This window comes from Periplaneta americana, chromosome 2, assembly GCF_040183065.1.
Source record: "Periplaneta americana isolate PAMFEO1 chromosome 2, P.americana_PAMFEO1_priV1, whole genome shotgun sequence".
NCBI classification, from domain to species: Eukaryota; Metazoa; Arthropoda; class Insecta; order Blattodea; family Blattidae; genus Periplaneta; species Periplaneta americana.
Genome location: NC_091118.1, coordinates 31,885,127 through 31,900,426, shown reverse-complemented (window position 1 = coordinate 31,900,426; position 15,300 = coordinate 31,885,127). Strand labels below are relative to the sequence as shown.

The 15,300-nt window shown below is 37.2% G+C and overlaps 1 protein-coding gene across 1 annotated transcript in view; it reads right to left on the bottom strand.

The window, feature by feature from the left end:
• Positions 1-1,428: 1,428 nt before the first annotated feature.
• Positions 1,429-15,300, bottom strand: part of LOC138691853 (UDP-glucosyltransferase 2-like) — a 31,429-nt gene continuing 17,557 nt past the window's right edge. The window contains exons 4-5 of the mRNA XM_069814398.1: positions 12,768-12,987; positions 1,429-5,584 (exon numbers count right to left, since the gene is read on the bottom strand). Coding sequence (XP_069670499.1) covers positions 5,245-5,584; positions 12,768-12,987 — 560 coding nt within the window. The 3' untranslated portion in view covers positions 1,429-5,244. The remainder of the gene's footprint in view (positions 5,585-12,767; positions 12,988-15,300) is intronic.

Below are 15,300 nucleotides of genomic sequence, written 5' to 3'. Positions count from 1 at the left end.
AAAACCTCACAACATAAAGATGAGATGTGGTAAATAAGCAAGACATTGTTATTGTTAATACGGTATTATTATTACTGTTACTATTACTATTACTATTATTATTATTATTATTATTATTATTATTATTATTATTATTATTTCAATACGTAGCATTGTGATTTTACCCTCTTTCGTGACATCTGGTATTAGTTGGCAACACTGAAGAGACGGTCAAATAGATTTGTAAGAACTACAGTTACGCGATCCTCACTATAGACTCCTGACATTTTCCTCTTACTAGAGGGCTGAATGTTTAATGATTGCCATGCGGTAGGCGTGCATCGTGCTGATACGTTGTTGAGGAAGACCCATATTCTGTAGTTGTCTAAATTGCAGTGGCGTAGCGTTAATGTAAGCTAAAAAGCTCAGCTTCCCCAGTTAATAATAATTTCATAACAAACCTGCAGTTTATGAACAAAATTATTTATCAATTTTAATATAATTTATATTTACGCGTTAAATATTGTGATGCGGCAGCTCAGGATGATTTGTGATGCAGCAGTAAACATTAATCCTGCACACACCAGCTTCCAATCCTCTCATTCTTCTGTGTAACCCACCCCGCAGATTTTCCATCTCTTTCTAACAAAACTACCCTGGTCGCAAGGCTCGCAAGAAGCTAGCTTTCACATTGAAAATAATTTAGTTTCCGAGTTATCCCCTTCGTGAGTTGTGTTTAGTTGAAGTGTTAGTGTCCATTGTGGCTGATATAATAAATAATGAGTGAATTAACAGTTGCTGGCACTAATTTACTTGAATTTTTAGGACAATTCCATTATCAAGACTGACTTACGAACAGAAGTGTAATTTAAAAAGAAACTACCTACTCCCTTGCTGTCAATGAAGGACACAACCATGACAGACGCATACTTACGTAATTACTAATACTGTATTTATTGATCGTTAATATTGTGATTTCTCTAAATATGACAGAGTGTGCTAGTGTTAAATTATACGTATACATGTATATTTGTTAGAGATATGTGTAAACCATGAAATCATAATTTACTACGTACTATTTGAGGTGATGCCTTATTGGTGTTACTTACGAGATTCCAATCAATCTTCGGGCTGTTGACTTGACATTGATTACTATTTGTTTTAGGACTATATTTTCGCAATACGTTTTCTCATATGTACATGGAAGACAATTTGAGTTAGCTTCCCCCGCTCAAAATTTTATGCTACGCCACTGCTAAATTGCGGTTTAAAAAGTAATTTCCATACAATTGGAGGACGCAACGTGATAAAGCAACTGTCTTCAGCACAGTGCAATCTGGGCTTGGCATCTTTTACAAGCAAACACGCTAGTGCAGTCATGGATGGAGACGATTAGCTGTATTGCAGTGGCGGCTTCTCGGCCGTACGAGAAATTACGTAACTCGTTAGTGGAATTGAGCAATAAGTCTTTAATGAGTCATACAATGTCCACACATGTATTTAAATAAGCATATTCTATATAATTAGTAAGTACTCAGCATTTTCGTTTACAATGCGAATGAGTTAAAAAAAAAAGTGTTTCTACTGAAATTGTGTTAAACATTTATGCATAGCAATAATAAACAAATAGAGAAACATAGCCACCCTGAAATAAAACTGCAAGAAGTATAAGCTTATATCAATTTAAAATTACCACAAATATGAGTAGAAGAAGATATCTTCACACGTTCCATTCTTCTCCATATTCACATTTCAAATGTTTTTATTCGCTTCTCTTCACTTCGTCGTAATGTTCATGTTTCTGCCCCCCCCCCATATACAATGTCACACTCCACACAAAATACTTCATTAGTCTCTTCCTTAGTTCTTTTTTCAGAGGTCCGCAGGAGACGCTTATTTGTCTATTAAAAGCTTCCTTGGCTATTGCTATCTTGCTTTTGACGTCTGGCAGCAGCTCAGGTTACTGTTTATAGTACACTCAAGTATTTGAATTTGTCTACTTGCTCTATTGCCTCATTTGAAACTCACACTTTTACCTTCTTTATTTTCTTCCTATGACCACAGTCTGATATATACAGTCACGAAGCTCAATACGTAGTAAATATGCATACATAGATAGTTGCTCACCACTAGGATCGCTAATATCGCCTCATTACAGACAATGCGAAATAGTACCGGCACAGTCAATTGTTCCTAGCACCCTCAAAACTCAAGCTTCGTGACTGTATATACTAGACTGTGCTATGACCATGGTCTTCGTCTTGTTTGCATTTATCATCATTCCATACTGCTCACAGCTGTCATTTAGCTCCATCTTCTCTTCTGCTAACAACGCCATATTATCAGCTTTCAACTCACATACCCAAGAAATTAAGGACGTTTACTTGAGACATTCTGATAATGAGTCTAGCATGACGCCTGAAGATTCTAGAGTGGTGCACTTAGCTAACAAAGAGCTTCTAGACTCTAACAGGAAGAGATTTTGATACTCATTACATTGTACATTGTCAGAATTGTCGTGTGGCTGATTGTGAATGAATGGTTGATTGTTTTACGTTAGGATCAATTATTATTGATTTAAATATATAGATTATTAATTTAAATACGTTTCTAATAGTTACTTACAAATTACTTCTAGAGAACACGGTGGTTCATTGCCACCCTCACATAAGCCCGTCATCGGTCCCTATCCTGAGTAACGTTAATCCAGTTCCTGTCATCATATCCTACCCTCCTCAAGTCCATTTTAATATTATTCTCCCACCTACGTTTCGGTCTCCTCAAAGGTCTTTTTTGCTCAGGTTTATACACATTTCTGGATTCGCCCATAAGTGCGACATGCCCTGCCCATCTTAAACGTCTGTATTTAATGTTCCTAATTATGTTAGGTAAAGAATACAATGCATGCAGTTTGTTTATGTAACTTTCTCCATCCTCTAATTATGGAGGAACAGAAAGACTTTTCACTTTTCAAGAGTTGCTTTCTAAGTCCATCTCTGTGGAGTAACAGTTAGCATGTCTGACTGTGAAATAAGAGGGAGTGGGTTCTAATCCTGATTGAGACAAGTTACCTGACTGGATTTTTTTTACTAGATATTTCGTCAACCAGTTGTAGCAAAATTTCCGGGTAACTTTCGGCGTTGAACATCGGAATCATTTCGCCATCATTAATTCAAAATGTCTTAGTCATGATTACGATAACCGTGCGAAGTTCACGGTGCAGCATGCTGTATATGTGCAAGAGCGCGGCCGTTCGATTACATAATCTTCACAGAACAGGAGTGATAAAGTCTCAGGCTTCATAGTAAGCCTTTGGACCCCTCCACCGTAAAAGAAATCTGATTTCAAACAGAGATATGCTTATTTTCTGTTTAATACAGCATAATTTCATCTTTCTGTGTATCTTCTACTCCTTTACATTAATTTTGTTCAAAATCGCTTGTATTTTCTTAGGATTCGACTAGCTGCAGCTCCTTAAACATTGATTGATAATCAAAGTTACCTGTAGGACTCATTTTAAATGCGTTTCCTACTTCATGAATTTCTCTGTTTAGTACTAGTGCAGGGCTGGGTAAATTACGTGATTCTGAGAAATGAGCGCTGTTTACTTTAAAGAGCATTTCTCCCGAGCGGTGTGACGTTTGCATACTGTACGTCACTCGCTGTCATTGCAGTGGATGACTCTGCAGTAGGATGGCGAACTTTGAAGATGCACCCGCCTGAGAAGCTTTATGTCAGACGAAAACCTAAATTATATTTTGAACATGGCTACTTCATTTGTTCCAAACATTAAACGACTTCTGCAAATGAAACGATCTCATAAGTCTCGGAAAACAACCACATAGTTATTTTGGTTATTGAGTTTTAAAAAGTTTTGTTTCAATAGCAAATAGCAAATGATACTCGGCAGGAAATTAAACACAGAATAAATATGGGAATTGCGTGTTATTATTCAGTTGAGAAACTTTTATCATCCAGTCTGCTGTCAAAAAATTTGAAAGTTATAAAACAGTTATATTACCGGTTGTTCTTTATGGTTCTGAAACTTGGACTCTGACTTTGAGAGAGGAACATAGGTTAAGGGTGTTTGAGAATAAGGTGCTTAGGAAAATATTTGGGGCTAAGAGGGATGACGTTACAGGAGAATGGAGAAAGTTACACAATATAGAACTGCACGGATTGTATTCTTCACCTGACATAATTAGGAACATTAAATCCAGACGTTTGAGATGGGCAGGGCATGTAGCACGTATGGGCGAATCCAGAAATGCATATAGAGTGTTAGTTGGGAGACCGGAGGGAAAAAGACCTTTAGGGAGACCGAGACGTAGGTGGGAGGATAATATTAAAATGGATTTGAGGGAGGTGGGATATGATGATAGAGAATGGATTAATCTTGCTCAGGATAGGGGTCAATGGCGGGCTTATGGGAGGGCGGCAATGAACCTCCGGGTTCCTTAAAAGCCACTAAGTAAGTAAGTAAGCAAATATTTATTGATTTCAGATTCATAGAAGTACGATTTTGTTACAATAGTTTAGTCATACAAAAAAAAGGGTGTAAGAGAATGTTTATTATTAATTTTGTTATTGTGTTTATTTTATTTATTTAACTAGCTAGCTAGCGAGTACAAATTAAATTTATAAAACAAAAGTGTTTCTAGCCACTACCGTAGGAGCCAGGCTCATGTACGATGTGGTCTTAGCCAATAATATAACGTTAAATTTACGAGGACAGTAAATTTCTGATTTAAATCCTTTATTACATATGTTTATATCATTAATACCATTATGTAATTGTTAAAACATTGTGCATATAGCCTAATGATTTGTATATGTATGTGTGTGTGCGTGTGTATATGTGTGTAGAGCGAAGTTTATTTCATTAAATTAATAAGAATGTTAAAAAGTCTGTACTGTACAATGGACTGATATAATATCCTTATAAACTATTATGTACTGGCAGACTGAATGAATAGAACAACCGTGGCTCTTTTTATATTAATGCAGGGAAGATAGCTGTAATGAGAGTCCGCCACTGCGTGAGCGTTCTGCTCTGGCTTGGAATTGAAGTGCCTTTCGGAGCGAGAGCAGCTCTGGCCGGCTACACGGAGCCGCTCTAACGCCCGGTGCTGTACTAGTGACTAAATCAAGAATTTTTACGGCATAAAATCAGTAAGACGAACAAGGTTTTTTGAACAAAAAAAAAAAAAAAAAAAGAGTTGCTAGCTGGAGACGAAGATATCCGAAAATATCCATGCCATTCTTTTACGATGACGAATGCATGCCGTGCTGCTCTCTTTTATGGTTTGAAGTAGATGAAGAACGGTTCTTGACTGCAGTATGCGACACATTTCCGCTCACCAGTTTGAGCATTATTTTAAAACTGTAGAATATCATAAATCCCACAATTATTGCAAAGCCAATAATCACGAGTATGACGTCCAGTAGCAGATACTGGTACCAAGTCAGATCTAGTGCTGCAGATCGCAGATGTGGCGCTCCACGATGTCTGATGACGTACTCTGTCCAGTAGATGGCAGTGTCCAGCGCCGATTGCGGACGATCTCGGAACAGCTGTGACAGACGCTTGGCGTTTGTACGGTAACTGAAAGAAGGTTCATATAATAATACTTTTACCAGGACATTGTACGTTAGATATTCATTAAAGTAATAATTAGGGATCGGAAATTTAGGAAAATGCCTATTTTGTTTGAATGTACATATTCTAAGGTTGTTAATTTATGTATAGGAATCACGAAAAATAAAATGTTTTGGTGAAGTTTTATATTGCCTATATTTGCCTTTTTACAGTTTGTGCCTTTTTTCTTTTTATTGTTTCTTTGTTTTTCCTTTTCTGTATAGGTATATATATATATATATATATATATATATATATATATATATATATATAGTTAACAGCACTCATTATAAATTTTTTTGCTTGAAACTGAAAAAGAACTGATAGTTCTTATAGTATACAAAGATTTTGGACACTCTATTGTGATGGAATTCTTAAGACCCATCGCATGGATAAATATATAATAGGATGCGAAACTGCGGTCAGCACCATCTGGCATTGGGGGTCTAAAATAAGGTGATCAACGCCTAACTTCGTAGGTGGTGAACATTAGAACTACGTGTTGGGTACATTACCCAGAGTTCTCTATTTATCCGTTCGAGATATTGCTGTACGGGAGAGTCGAGGAGGTGAGATGGCGGACTGAAACTTGCTAATACTTACTTACCTACTGGCTTTTAAGGAACCCGGAGGTTCATTGCCGCCCTCACATAAGCCCACCATTGGTCCCTATCCTGAGTAAAATTAATCCATTCTCTATCATCATATCCCACCTCCCTCAAATCCAGTGAACATAAAGTGATACGTGTGTGTATAAGCAGTGTATGTTAAACAGTGATGTTTATGGACGTTGTAAAAATAGTGTTGAATGTATTGTAAAGTAATAGTAATATAATAAATTGAACTAAGTAGTTCTTGCAGACTTTTCCATTGCGCTGTACAATAAATACCCAAAGAATACAATCCCAATTGTCTAACCTTTTGCTTTATTTTTTATCTCTGTCTGGTTATATTTTAATCGGGTAGTCTAAAATAGATCATTTCTTTTATCTTCCTGTTGGCTCCGGTAAGAATTTTCAGTAGAAGATGCTGTGAGGAATAAAACTGTAAATGTTTTATTTAAAATTGGGTTGGTTTTGAATATCGATGAGGGTGGGAGGGAATACTTTTCTGCACAGTTTAAATTTTCGTCACCAGGTGCGCTGCTAAATGCATGGAGTAATTACTCTTTTCGCTACTTGATCCGCTGCTATACTTGTTTTTCTGAAAGATGAGACACGACAGTTAAGCGGCCGAGCTTGGAACTACAGTGCCATGTTGCCAATATGGACTACCACTCTGCCAGCTGATGGAAGCCAGCAATTGTCGTGAAGATGGCTGACGTTAAAACATTCATTGACAATTCACGCGGAGGTAAGAAAAGAATACAGAAATCGACAGAGAATCAAAGACGAAACGTACCAATGCCAACACTGTGTGCACAATAAATGTCGCCAAGCGAGCTATTAAGCACTCGCAAGGGGAAGTGTAAGTTTGGCAACTCAACCGTTGTTACCATAGCAACAGGCCTACCACGCTATGTGACATTCAGTTGTCTTTCCGATCGCAACGCTCCTGTCATGTCCCATCTTAAAAAAAAAAAAAACAAGTATAGATGTAATAACGTCCCTCCCTGTAATAGGTGGCAGCAAGGTCATTTTCTACAACAGCGCCTCTAGTATGTGTTACGGGAAACTCGGTAAGTTTCGCATCCTATTATATATTCATCCATGCCCATCGTTCATACCGACCAGTCACCGTCTTGAATTCAGATAACGGTTTACTTTATTATCTACCCTTCTCCTGCATAAATTAGACGACATATCTGCTTGAAAGCATACAGTCTAGGATTATCTTTGTAATTAGAGAGAAGTTACCTGACACTCCCCTACCCCCTGAGCCTATTGTTACGATGTGGGGGACATGTTGAGAGCAGTAAAATACTATGCTAATAACTTTGAACAAATAGCACTAATTATTAAGGAATTTTCAGAGAATGATTCTCTGCCAATCAAAGAAGCTCAATGTGTGTTTGAAGAAAAAGGACTTGAAGAAGACTTAGCATATATCGATCCGCATTTCACTTTGTAGCAGATACCATTCAACAACTGGAATTCAGCAGTCTGTCATTTTGTGAATCCATGTCCCTGTTTTTAAATGCAAAGAACAGATTATGTGTAGCTCCTGGCAAGTATGCTGCTCAAATATATGAGAAGCTAAAAAGTGTTATTTCAAGAAATGCTGGATATGAAACCATTAATTCTGTGTATGAAGTTCTAAGTGTGACCGGTGGCGAGCTTCCTGAGGGGTTTAATGTAGCCAGGATGGTACTGTATAAGCACGTTCCAGTCACTTCAGTGCATGTTGAGAGATCCTTTTCGGCATATAAACAGATTTTGTCCAATAGACGTCACAAGAGCGAGTGTTTTAATCTTGAAAAGTTGCTTGTTGTGTACTGTCATTCAAATTATGAACATGGAGACGAATAAGTGCACATTCTGTAGAACAAATACCACTTATCTAATTTTTTTTAAGTGGTCATGTAGTGTTAGCCTATGTTAATTTGCCGTGTATACATAATGAACAAAAAAGTGAATACTGGCATTTAATACAGGAGAATGGAGAAAGTTACAAAAAGCAGAGCTGCACGCATTGTATTCTTCACCTGATATAATTAGGAACATTAAATCCAGACGTTTGAGATGGGCAGGGCATGTAGCACGTATGGGCGAATCCAGAAATGCATATAGAGTGTTAGTTGGGAGGCCGGAGGGAAAAAGACCTTTGGGGAGGCCGAGACATAGATGGGAAGATAATATTAAAATGGATTTGAGGGAGATGGGATATGATGGTAGAGACTGGATTAATTTTGCACAGGATAGGGACCGATGGCGGGCTTATGTAAGGGCGGCAATGAACCTCCGGGTTCCTAAAAAGCCAGTAAGTTAGTTTTTTTTCACTGGCATTTAATTGAAACATCGTGTAAGGAAATAACCCAAATTAATTTTTGTGTGTGGAATAAATTTTCAGTGGTTAATCTTCCCTAAATTTTTATTTTTAGTGTCTTGTAGGTGCCAGCAATACCATTTTTAGTGCCTTTCAGGAGCCTAAAACACCATTTTTAGTGCCTTAACTTCAGATGTATTTTCTTGTTCACTCGTTGTAACAAAGCGGGCAATCTTGCGCAATTTAACCGCTAGACAATTTATTATTTTCAATAAGTGGGCTAATAACTTCTTACTTAATCCTACAACGGCCGTGGGATTATTAATCGTTAACCTGTAAATTTGTTTGTGTGAAATGTAAACTAATTAAATCTCACCTCTGTATTAATAGACAAAAGTATTTTGATTTCTTTGTTTACAGTATGTTTAAGTTGAAGGTAAATTTCAAAGAATTATCGTGTATTACCCGTCCAAGGCGAGTGAGGGCCTGGCAGTTGATCGCACCACTTGTTGTGTTTACGAAGTAGACCGTCCTGCAGGCGGTAGAGCCCGATCGCAAACTCGTGGCACCAACATGCGCGAGCTTCTTTCTGAGGCTTCGTAGTGGGGAGTTCGGTGTGTGCGGGCGACTGATTACTTATAGAGAGTAGCCTACTGTGCAAACATCTCCCCCCCCCCCAGCGAGACTCTTGGGTGAGTCCATGTAAGTGGATGCCAGTTTGTCTTTCGCACAGGTGCCACGAGCTTGTGATCGGGTTGTACAGTCAGACTGTAGAGACAACTGAACCACTAGATACTAACGCAAGGTCATAATTATGATGCAACCATGCGCCGTAATTATCTAAATTTCATGGTATAAGTTTTGCTTGCACATAAGAAAAGTCTTGTATCATTATATAAATAAATACAATTAATAATTATTAGTGATGTAACTTAGTTACACACGAATGTACTCAGAGCCACAACAGATAAACAGTTTAGTTCGCAGAATCACCGGATCCTCACTCACTTTGGACGGTTAATACTAACGTTTTTTAAATTATTTTGTTAAATATTTTATAAGTATGACTTTTTAATTGGTTTTGTTTTACGACACTTTATCAACTGCCATAATTATTTAGCGCTTGAGAGAAAAATGAAGGTGATAATGCCTACTTGTTACCCACTGTTTGCTCTTAATGGGTTCAAGGGAAAACCCCGGAAAAAATCTCCTACGTAACTTGCCCCAAGCAAGATTTGAACCCAAGCCCGATCGTTTCTCGGTCAGACATGCTAACCGTTAATCCACATCGGTGAACAAATAAGAGTTTGAAAATGTTTAAGCCAAAAGTTGTTTGTTTTTGTGCTTAAAGCAAAACTCTGATGAAAAAGGTTTTGGTTTCATCCCACCCAATAAATTGACATTAAAATGACTTTGATAATATCTAGGAAATAAAAAATGACTAATTTCATTGTTTTTCCCCTTGAAACGAAGGAAGTTTTATTAAAAAATTTCGGGATAAGCAGCTGATATTTTTATAAGGCAACATCCGGTTTATGTACAGCAGTGGCAAAAAAAAAAAAAAAAAAAAAAAAACCGGACCGAGCCTTGTAGTTGATTTCAGAGTCACAGATTCAAATTTTGATAGTCGCAAAACACATCCATCTTGTATAATTAATTGTAACAATGAAATTTATTGCATTTGTTCCATTCTTACCGTCTTTGTTTCCTTTAGTGCCTCAAACTTACAGACGAAAAAAACTTTGAGAGTTTTATTTTCATATGGCATCAATATTACATTTCTAACTCTATTCGGCAAAGATAACTGCGTATTTTTACATTAAATAGCAGTACATACCTCTGGCTTCACTATCCATATTGAAATTACCACAGTTTGACACAATACACAGCACAGAATTCTTTTGTATCAGCTACAAGGGTCGGTCCGGTTTTTTTTGCCACTACTGTACGTACTTCATCGCCGTTATTAAATATTAAATTACGGAAATGTACCCTTAGTATATGGAATTCAAAAAGATGCTTTGGAATTGAATGGAGTGGAGTTTTAGAAAGGGGTACTGCGATCTTTCAAGATTTATTGAACTAGCCCCAAACTCACACCGGCTGACTACACGAAAAATATTTTACTTTAACTCATTAGTGCCTATTATTTAAAAAATTGGAACGTATGAAAAATTGCTGTCATTTAAACATACATTCTCGGTTCTGAATATGTGATGAAGATAATTTTTAATCTGTTGTTTATTATTAACTCTTGCAAGTACTTCTTGCACTCTAGTTGCCACCCAAAGTGGCTTGAAGAGAGCACTGAAGACTCATAACCTGGCTTATCCTTAAGGTTACCGTAACGTTCGTCATCATCTAAATTTCAGACTGAACTGAGCTGTATTCTGCACTAAAGCAGTCTTTGTTCCACTGCAGGGGACACAGCTATAGAGATCAGAAACTGGCGTTGAGGTGCACTATCTCGCATGTGCATTTGGATAGGGTAGGCCCAAGTTAAACATATGTTGACGGGTACGTAGATGCAACGAAGTCTGATACCTGCTTTGCTAATTTAAAAACGTGTTACCACACTCATCTTTTTTCGCTTTTCTTGGCCATTTTATAATAGAATGGTAGGAAATAAACTAGTAGAACCTTGATTCGAACTTTAACGTGCACATATAGGTAGATCGACACTACAAGCTGTTGCGAACCTCAATGCTGACATCCAGAATGAACTAAGACACCCCAAGGGAAAACTATATGCAGTCTTCATCGACTATAGCAAGGCCTTCGATCTAATAGATCGGAAGATTGTAAAATACAAAATGGCAGAAATGATGGACCAAACAACTACCTCACGAGCATAATCAGAAACATACTAGAATACAACAGAATCACAATAGATAACAATATAGAAATATCAGCCCCTATCACACAGACGAACGGCTTCCTCCAAGGAGACCCTCTAAGCCCCCTGCTCTTCAACCTTGCAAACGGGGATGTAATAAGTAACACCATAAGCCATAACAACTCCACCAGAATTTATATATATGCAGTTGATGTGGTATTAGCCTCCGGCAAGCCAGAAGACGTACAGGAATGCCTACATAATCTACAAAATTGGGCCGAGACAAATGGACTCCTCATCAACCAAGAAAAAAGCTCGCAGATGATCTTCAGAAAAGGTAGCCGAGTATCAGAGAAAGACATAATGCAGAATGGAGACGGGAGGTTACAAGTCGTTAACTCGTACAAGTACTTTGGGGTGACTTTCCAAACTTCTGGAACAACGTTCAACATACACGTGAAACAAAAGGCGATCTCGGCAATTACAGCAATGAATGACGTAAACCACATACAGTCACTCATCCTTGACACGGCGATGAAAATATTTAAGGCAAAAATAGTCCCCATACTGACGTATGGAATACATATAATACGGAAGCGCCTGAAAAAGAGAGACCTCAAAATCTGGGAAAAGGACAAGGCAACCTACTTAAAGAAGGTGCTCGGTGTGTCGAAATACACACCGTCCAGACTCACATACCTGCTCACCAGGGAACCCTGCCTGATTGAAGCCCTACGACACTCGCTGCTGCTGCTGCCAACTACGGAGGCCTACGAGAATCTACTAAGATCCTGCAGAAGAGGAAGGAAGTAGAAGAAGAATTTTACACCACCAGTGCCATGACCGACAGAAGCTGGGAAGGAGCTAATCAGCAAATGAGGAACGTTGTTATGAGACTGGCAGTACACGGGTTCCATCATAAAGTGTGCGGCATAGATAGGTTCCATGAAGTGTCTGAAAAATGCATATGCAAACTGTTTGGTGAAAAATGTGGCAAATACTACGTTCTGGACTGCAAGAAGAATGCCAAAACCGTGACTGAACTCAGTATAGACCAACTACTCTGCACACTTGTGCGCATTTCCTATTATTATTATTATTATTATTATTATTATTATTATTATAAAACCTCTTTAGAGAAATAAATTGTGCTTTAATGAGTTAATCCACATTTACAATGCTAAAATTACTCCCAAATCAAAGCAAATGGTTTTCCTGTAAAACATGATATTTCTTATAATCAATTTCTTCACAAAACCTATAGTTGAAATCTTTGCCAACACGCCGTCACTACTTGGTTTCTATATGTACGTTCTCCAGTTTGAAGGGTTACAAAGTTGATGTCCGAACAGTACACATAATCCCTCATAATTGCGATGAGCAACTCACCTGGAATCATGCAGCACTTTGTTCACAGTCTTGAGGACGTTTTCTGTTGTGATGGAGTCGTAATCCAGCTGTACAGCCACTCCTTTGGACACGTAGTTCTTGACGTTGATTGGTTGATCAGCCATGATGGGTATGCCTACCATGGGGACGCCGGCATAAATAGCTTCTTGAGTTCCTAGATTGCCACCATGAGTTATGAAGACTCGTACGTTGGGATGCTCTGTAAATGAAGAACAATCTGCTGATGCGTAACCAAGTTAAATATTCAAATTCGTTCAGATACAAGGAACCTAATAGAGTAGACGATTCCTCAGATAATGAGCATTGTCACGCTTGTAAAAAACCTGAAAATAATCCCGAAAACTTCAAGATATGAAATTATCTTAGATCAGGGCCGGGCATGAGAGCGGCTCAGTCTAGCCGGTCAGAGCTGCTCTCGCTCCGCAAGGCACTTCAATTCCAAGCCAGAGCAGAACGCTCACGCAGTGGCGGACTCGCATTACAGCTACCTTCCCTGCATTAATATAACAAGAGCCACGGTTGTTCTAGTCATTCAGTCTGTCAGTACATAATAGTTTATAAGAATATTACATCAATCCATTGTACATTACAGAATTTATAACACTCTTATTAATTTAATGAAATAAACTTCGCTCTATGCACACACAAATCATTAGGCTTATTTACATAACCCATACGCACATACTTCAACCTCCTCACCACGGTTCTACGAGAAGGCGTATGGCTTCCACTGCCCCTACTTGCTGTGGACAGAGTTCATCTGCCAATACAATTAAACATCGCTTGATGAATTCACCTTCGTTGAATGTTTTCAATTTCTTTACAATTTCGTGGCAAATTTTGTAGCTAATTCTCATAGCCAATTCACTAAGTGCATTATTGTCATCCTGTTAATACATAATATATAATATAATATAATATATGGTATGATATGATGTGATATGATATATATGACATGATATGATACATTATATATTATATATGATATGATATATGATATGATATGACCATAAATTAATACAATTTAAAAAAATGTTTCTCAGGTACATTATATTAGAGTATCTACTCGATATTTATATTGCATTATAAGTTATTATAGTACATTTAGTAATATATAATTTTAAATTATAAAAGTATTATGATATATCATAGTATAGTATATTACAGTTCATGATATATAATATGATATATGATATATCATGAACTGTAATATACTATACTATGATATATCATACTATACTATGATATATCATAATGCTTGTTTAATTTACAATTATATATTACTAAATGTATAATAACTTATAATGCAATGTAAATATCAATAGATACTCTAATATAATGTACCTGAGAAACATTTCTTTAAGTTGTATTAATTTATGGCGTTCATTACCAACATATTTTGTCATATTCAGTAGCATGTTGCAAAGAATAATGTCGTTGGATATTGAACTTCTTAATCAGTTGGAGTGTTTTATGCCAAATTAAACACTTTGCTAATCCACTGCTCTCTACCAAAAAGAACTCCTCCTCCCATGATACATTAAAAGCATTGGGAGTAGCGGGCCGCTTTAGTGTATGAGCGGAAGCTCCGTCTTCAAAGTTCGTCATCATATTGCAAAGTCACCACTGCACCGACACTGAATGACGTACAGAATGCTTACGTCACAGCGCTCGCAAGACGCGCTCTTTAAAGCACACAGCGCTCAGTTCTCAGAATCACGTAATGTGCCCAGCCCTGTCTTAGACCAATAATAATACTCAGTTTTTTGTAACAAGTTTTCAAGAACAAATATCTAAAATGTTTGCTATGTATCTCAAATTTAAGATTTTGTAGTTACGTTCTTGTTCCAGAGAATGCCTCAATTCATACATACATAATTCATACGTACATATATAATTCATATTGAATGCATACATACATACATACATACATACATACATACATACATACAAAATTCCAAAAAGTATAATTCAAACTGAAATAGAAGAAGGAAAATTAAAATGGCAAAAAGAATGGGACGAGACCACAAAGGCAGCGATAACAAAATCCTACTTCCCTAATGTAAAAGAGAGGCTTAAGATGGAATTAAATATTACTGCCATCTTCATGTCAATGGTGACAGGACACTGGATGACTAGAGACTACCTCCATCGATTCAAGTTACTGGAAAGTGCAACTTGTACGTGTAATACTGGAAGTCAGACTATAGATCACTTGTTATCTGATTGCACAATATTAAGGAAACAAAGGGAAATTCTAAGAAACAGCATTTCGAAGACAGCGAAGTGGCCACCTACCAAATATCAGCTTATAAAATTACATCTTCAACCATTCATCACTTTCATCAATTCAATAGACTTTGAACAAAATTGTAGGAATGCGTTTATTGTTAGGTTATACATACTTATCATTCAACTTTTTATAAAATGTAAATATTTGTACCTCGCCTTAACCCTTTGCCTTTTTTTTAATACTCACAATTGTAATATATTCATATTATGCATATATCCT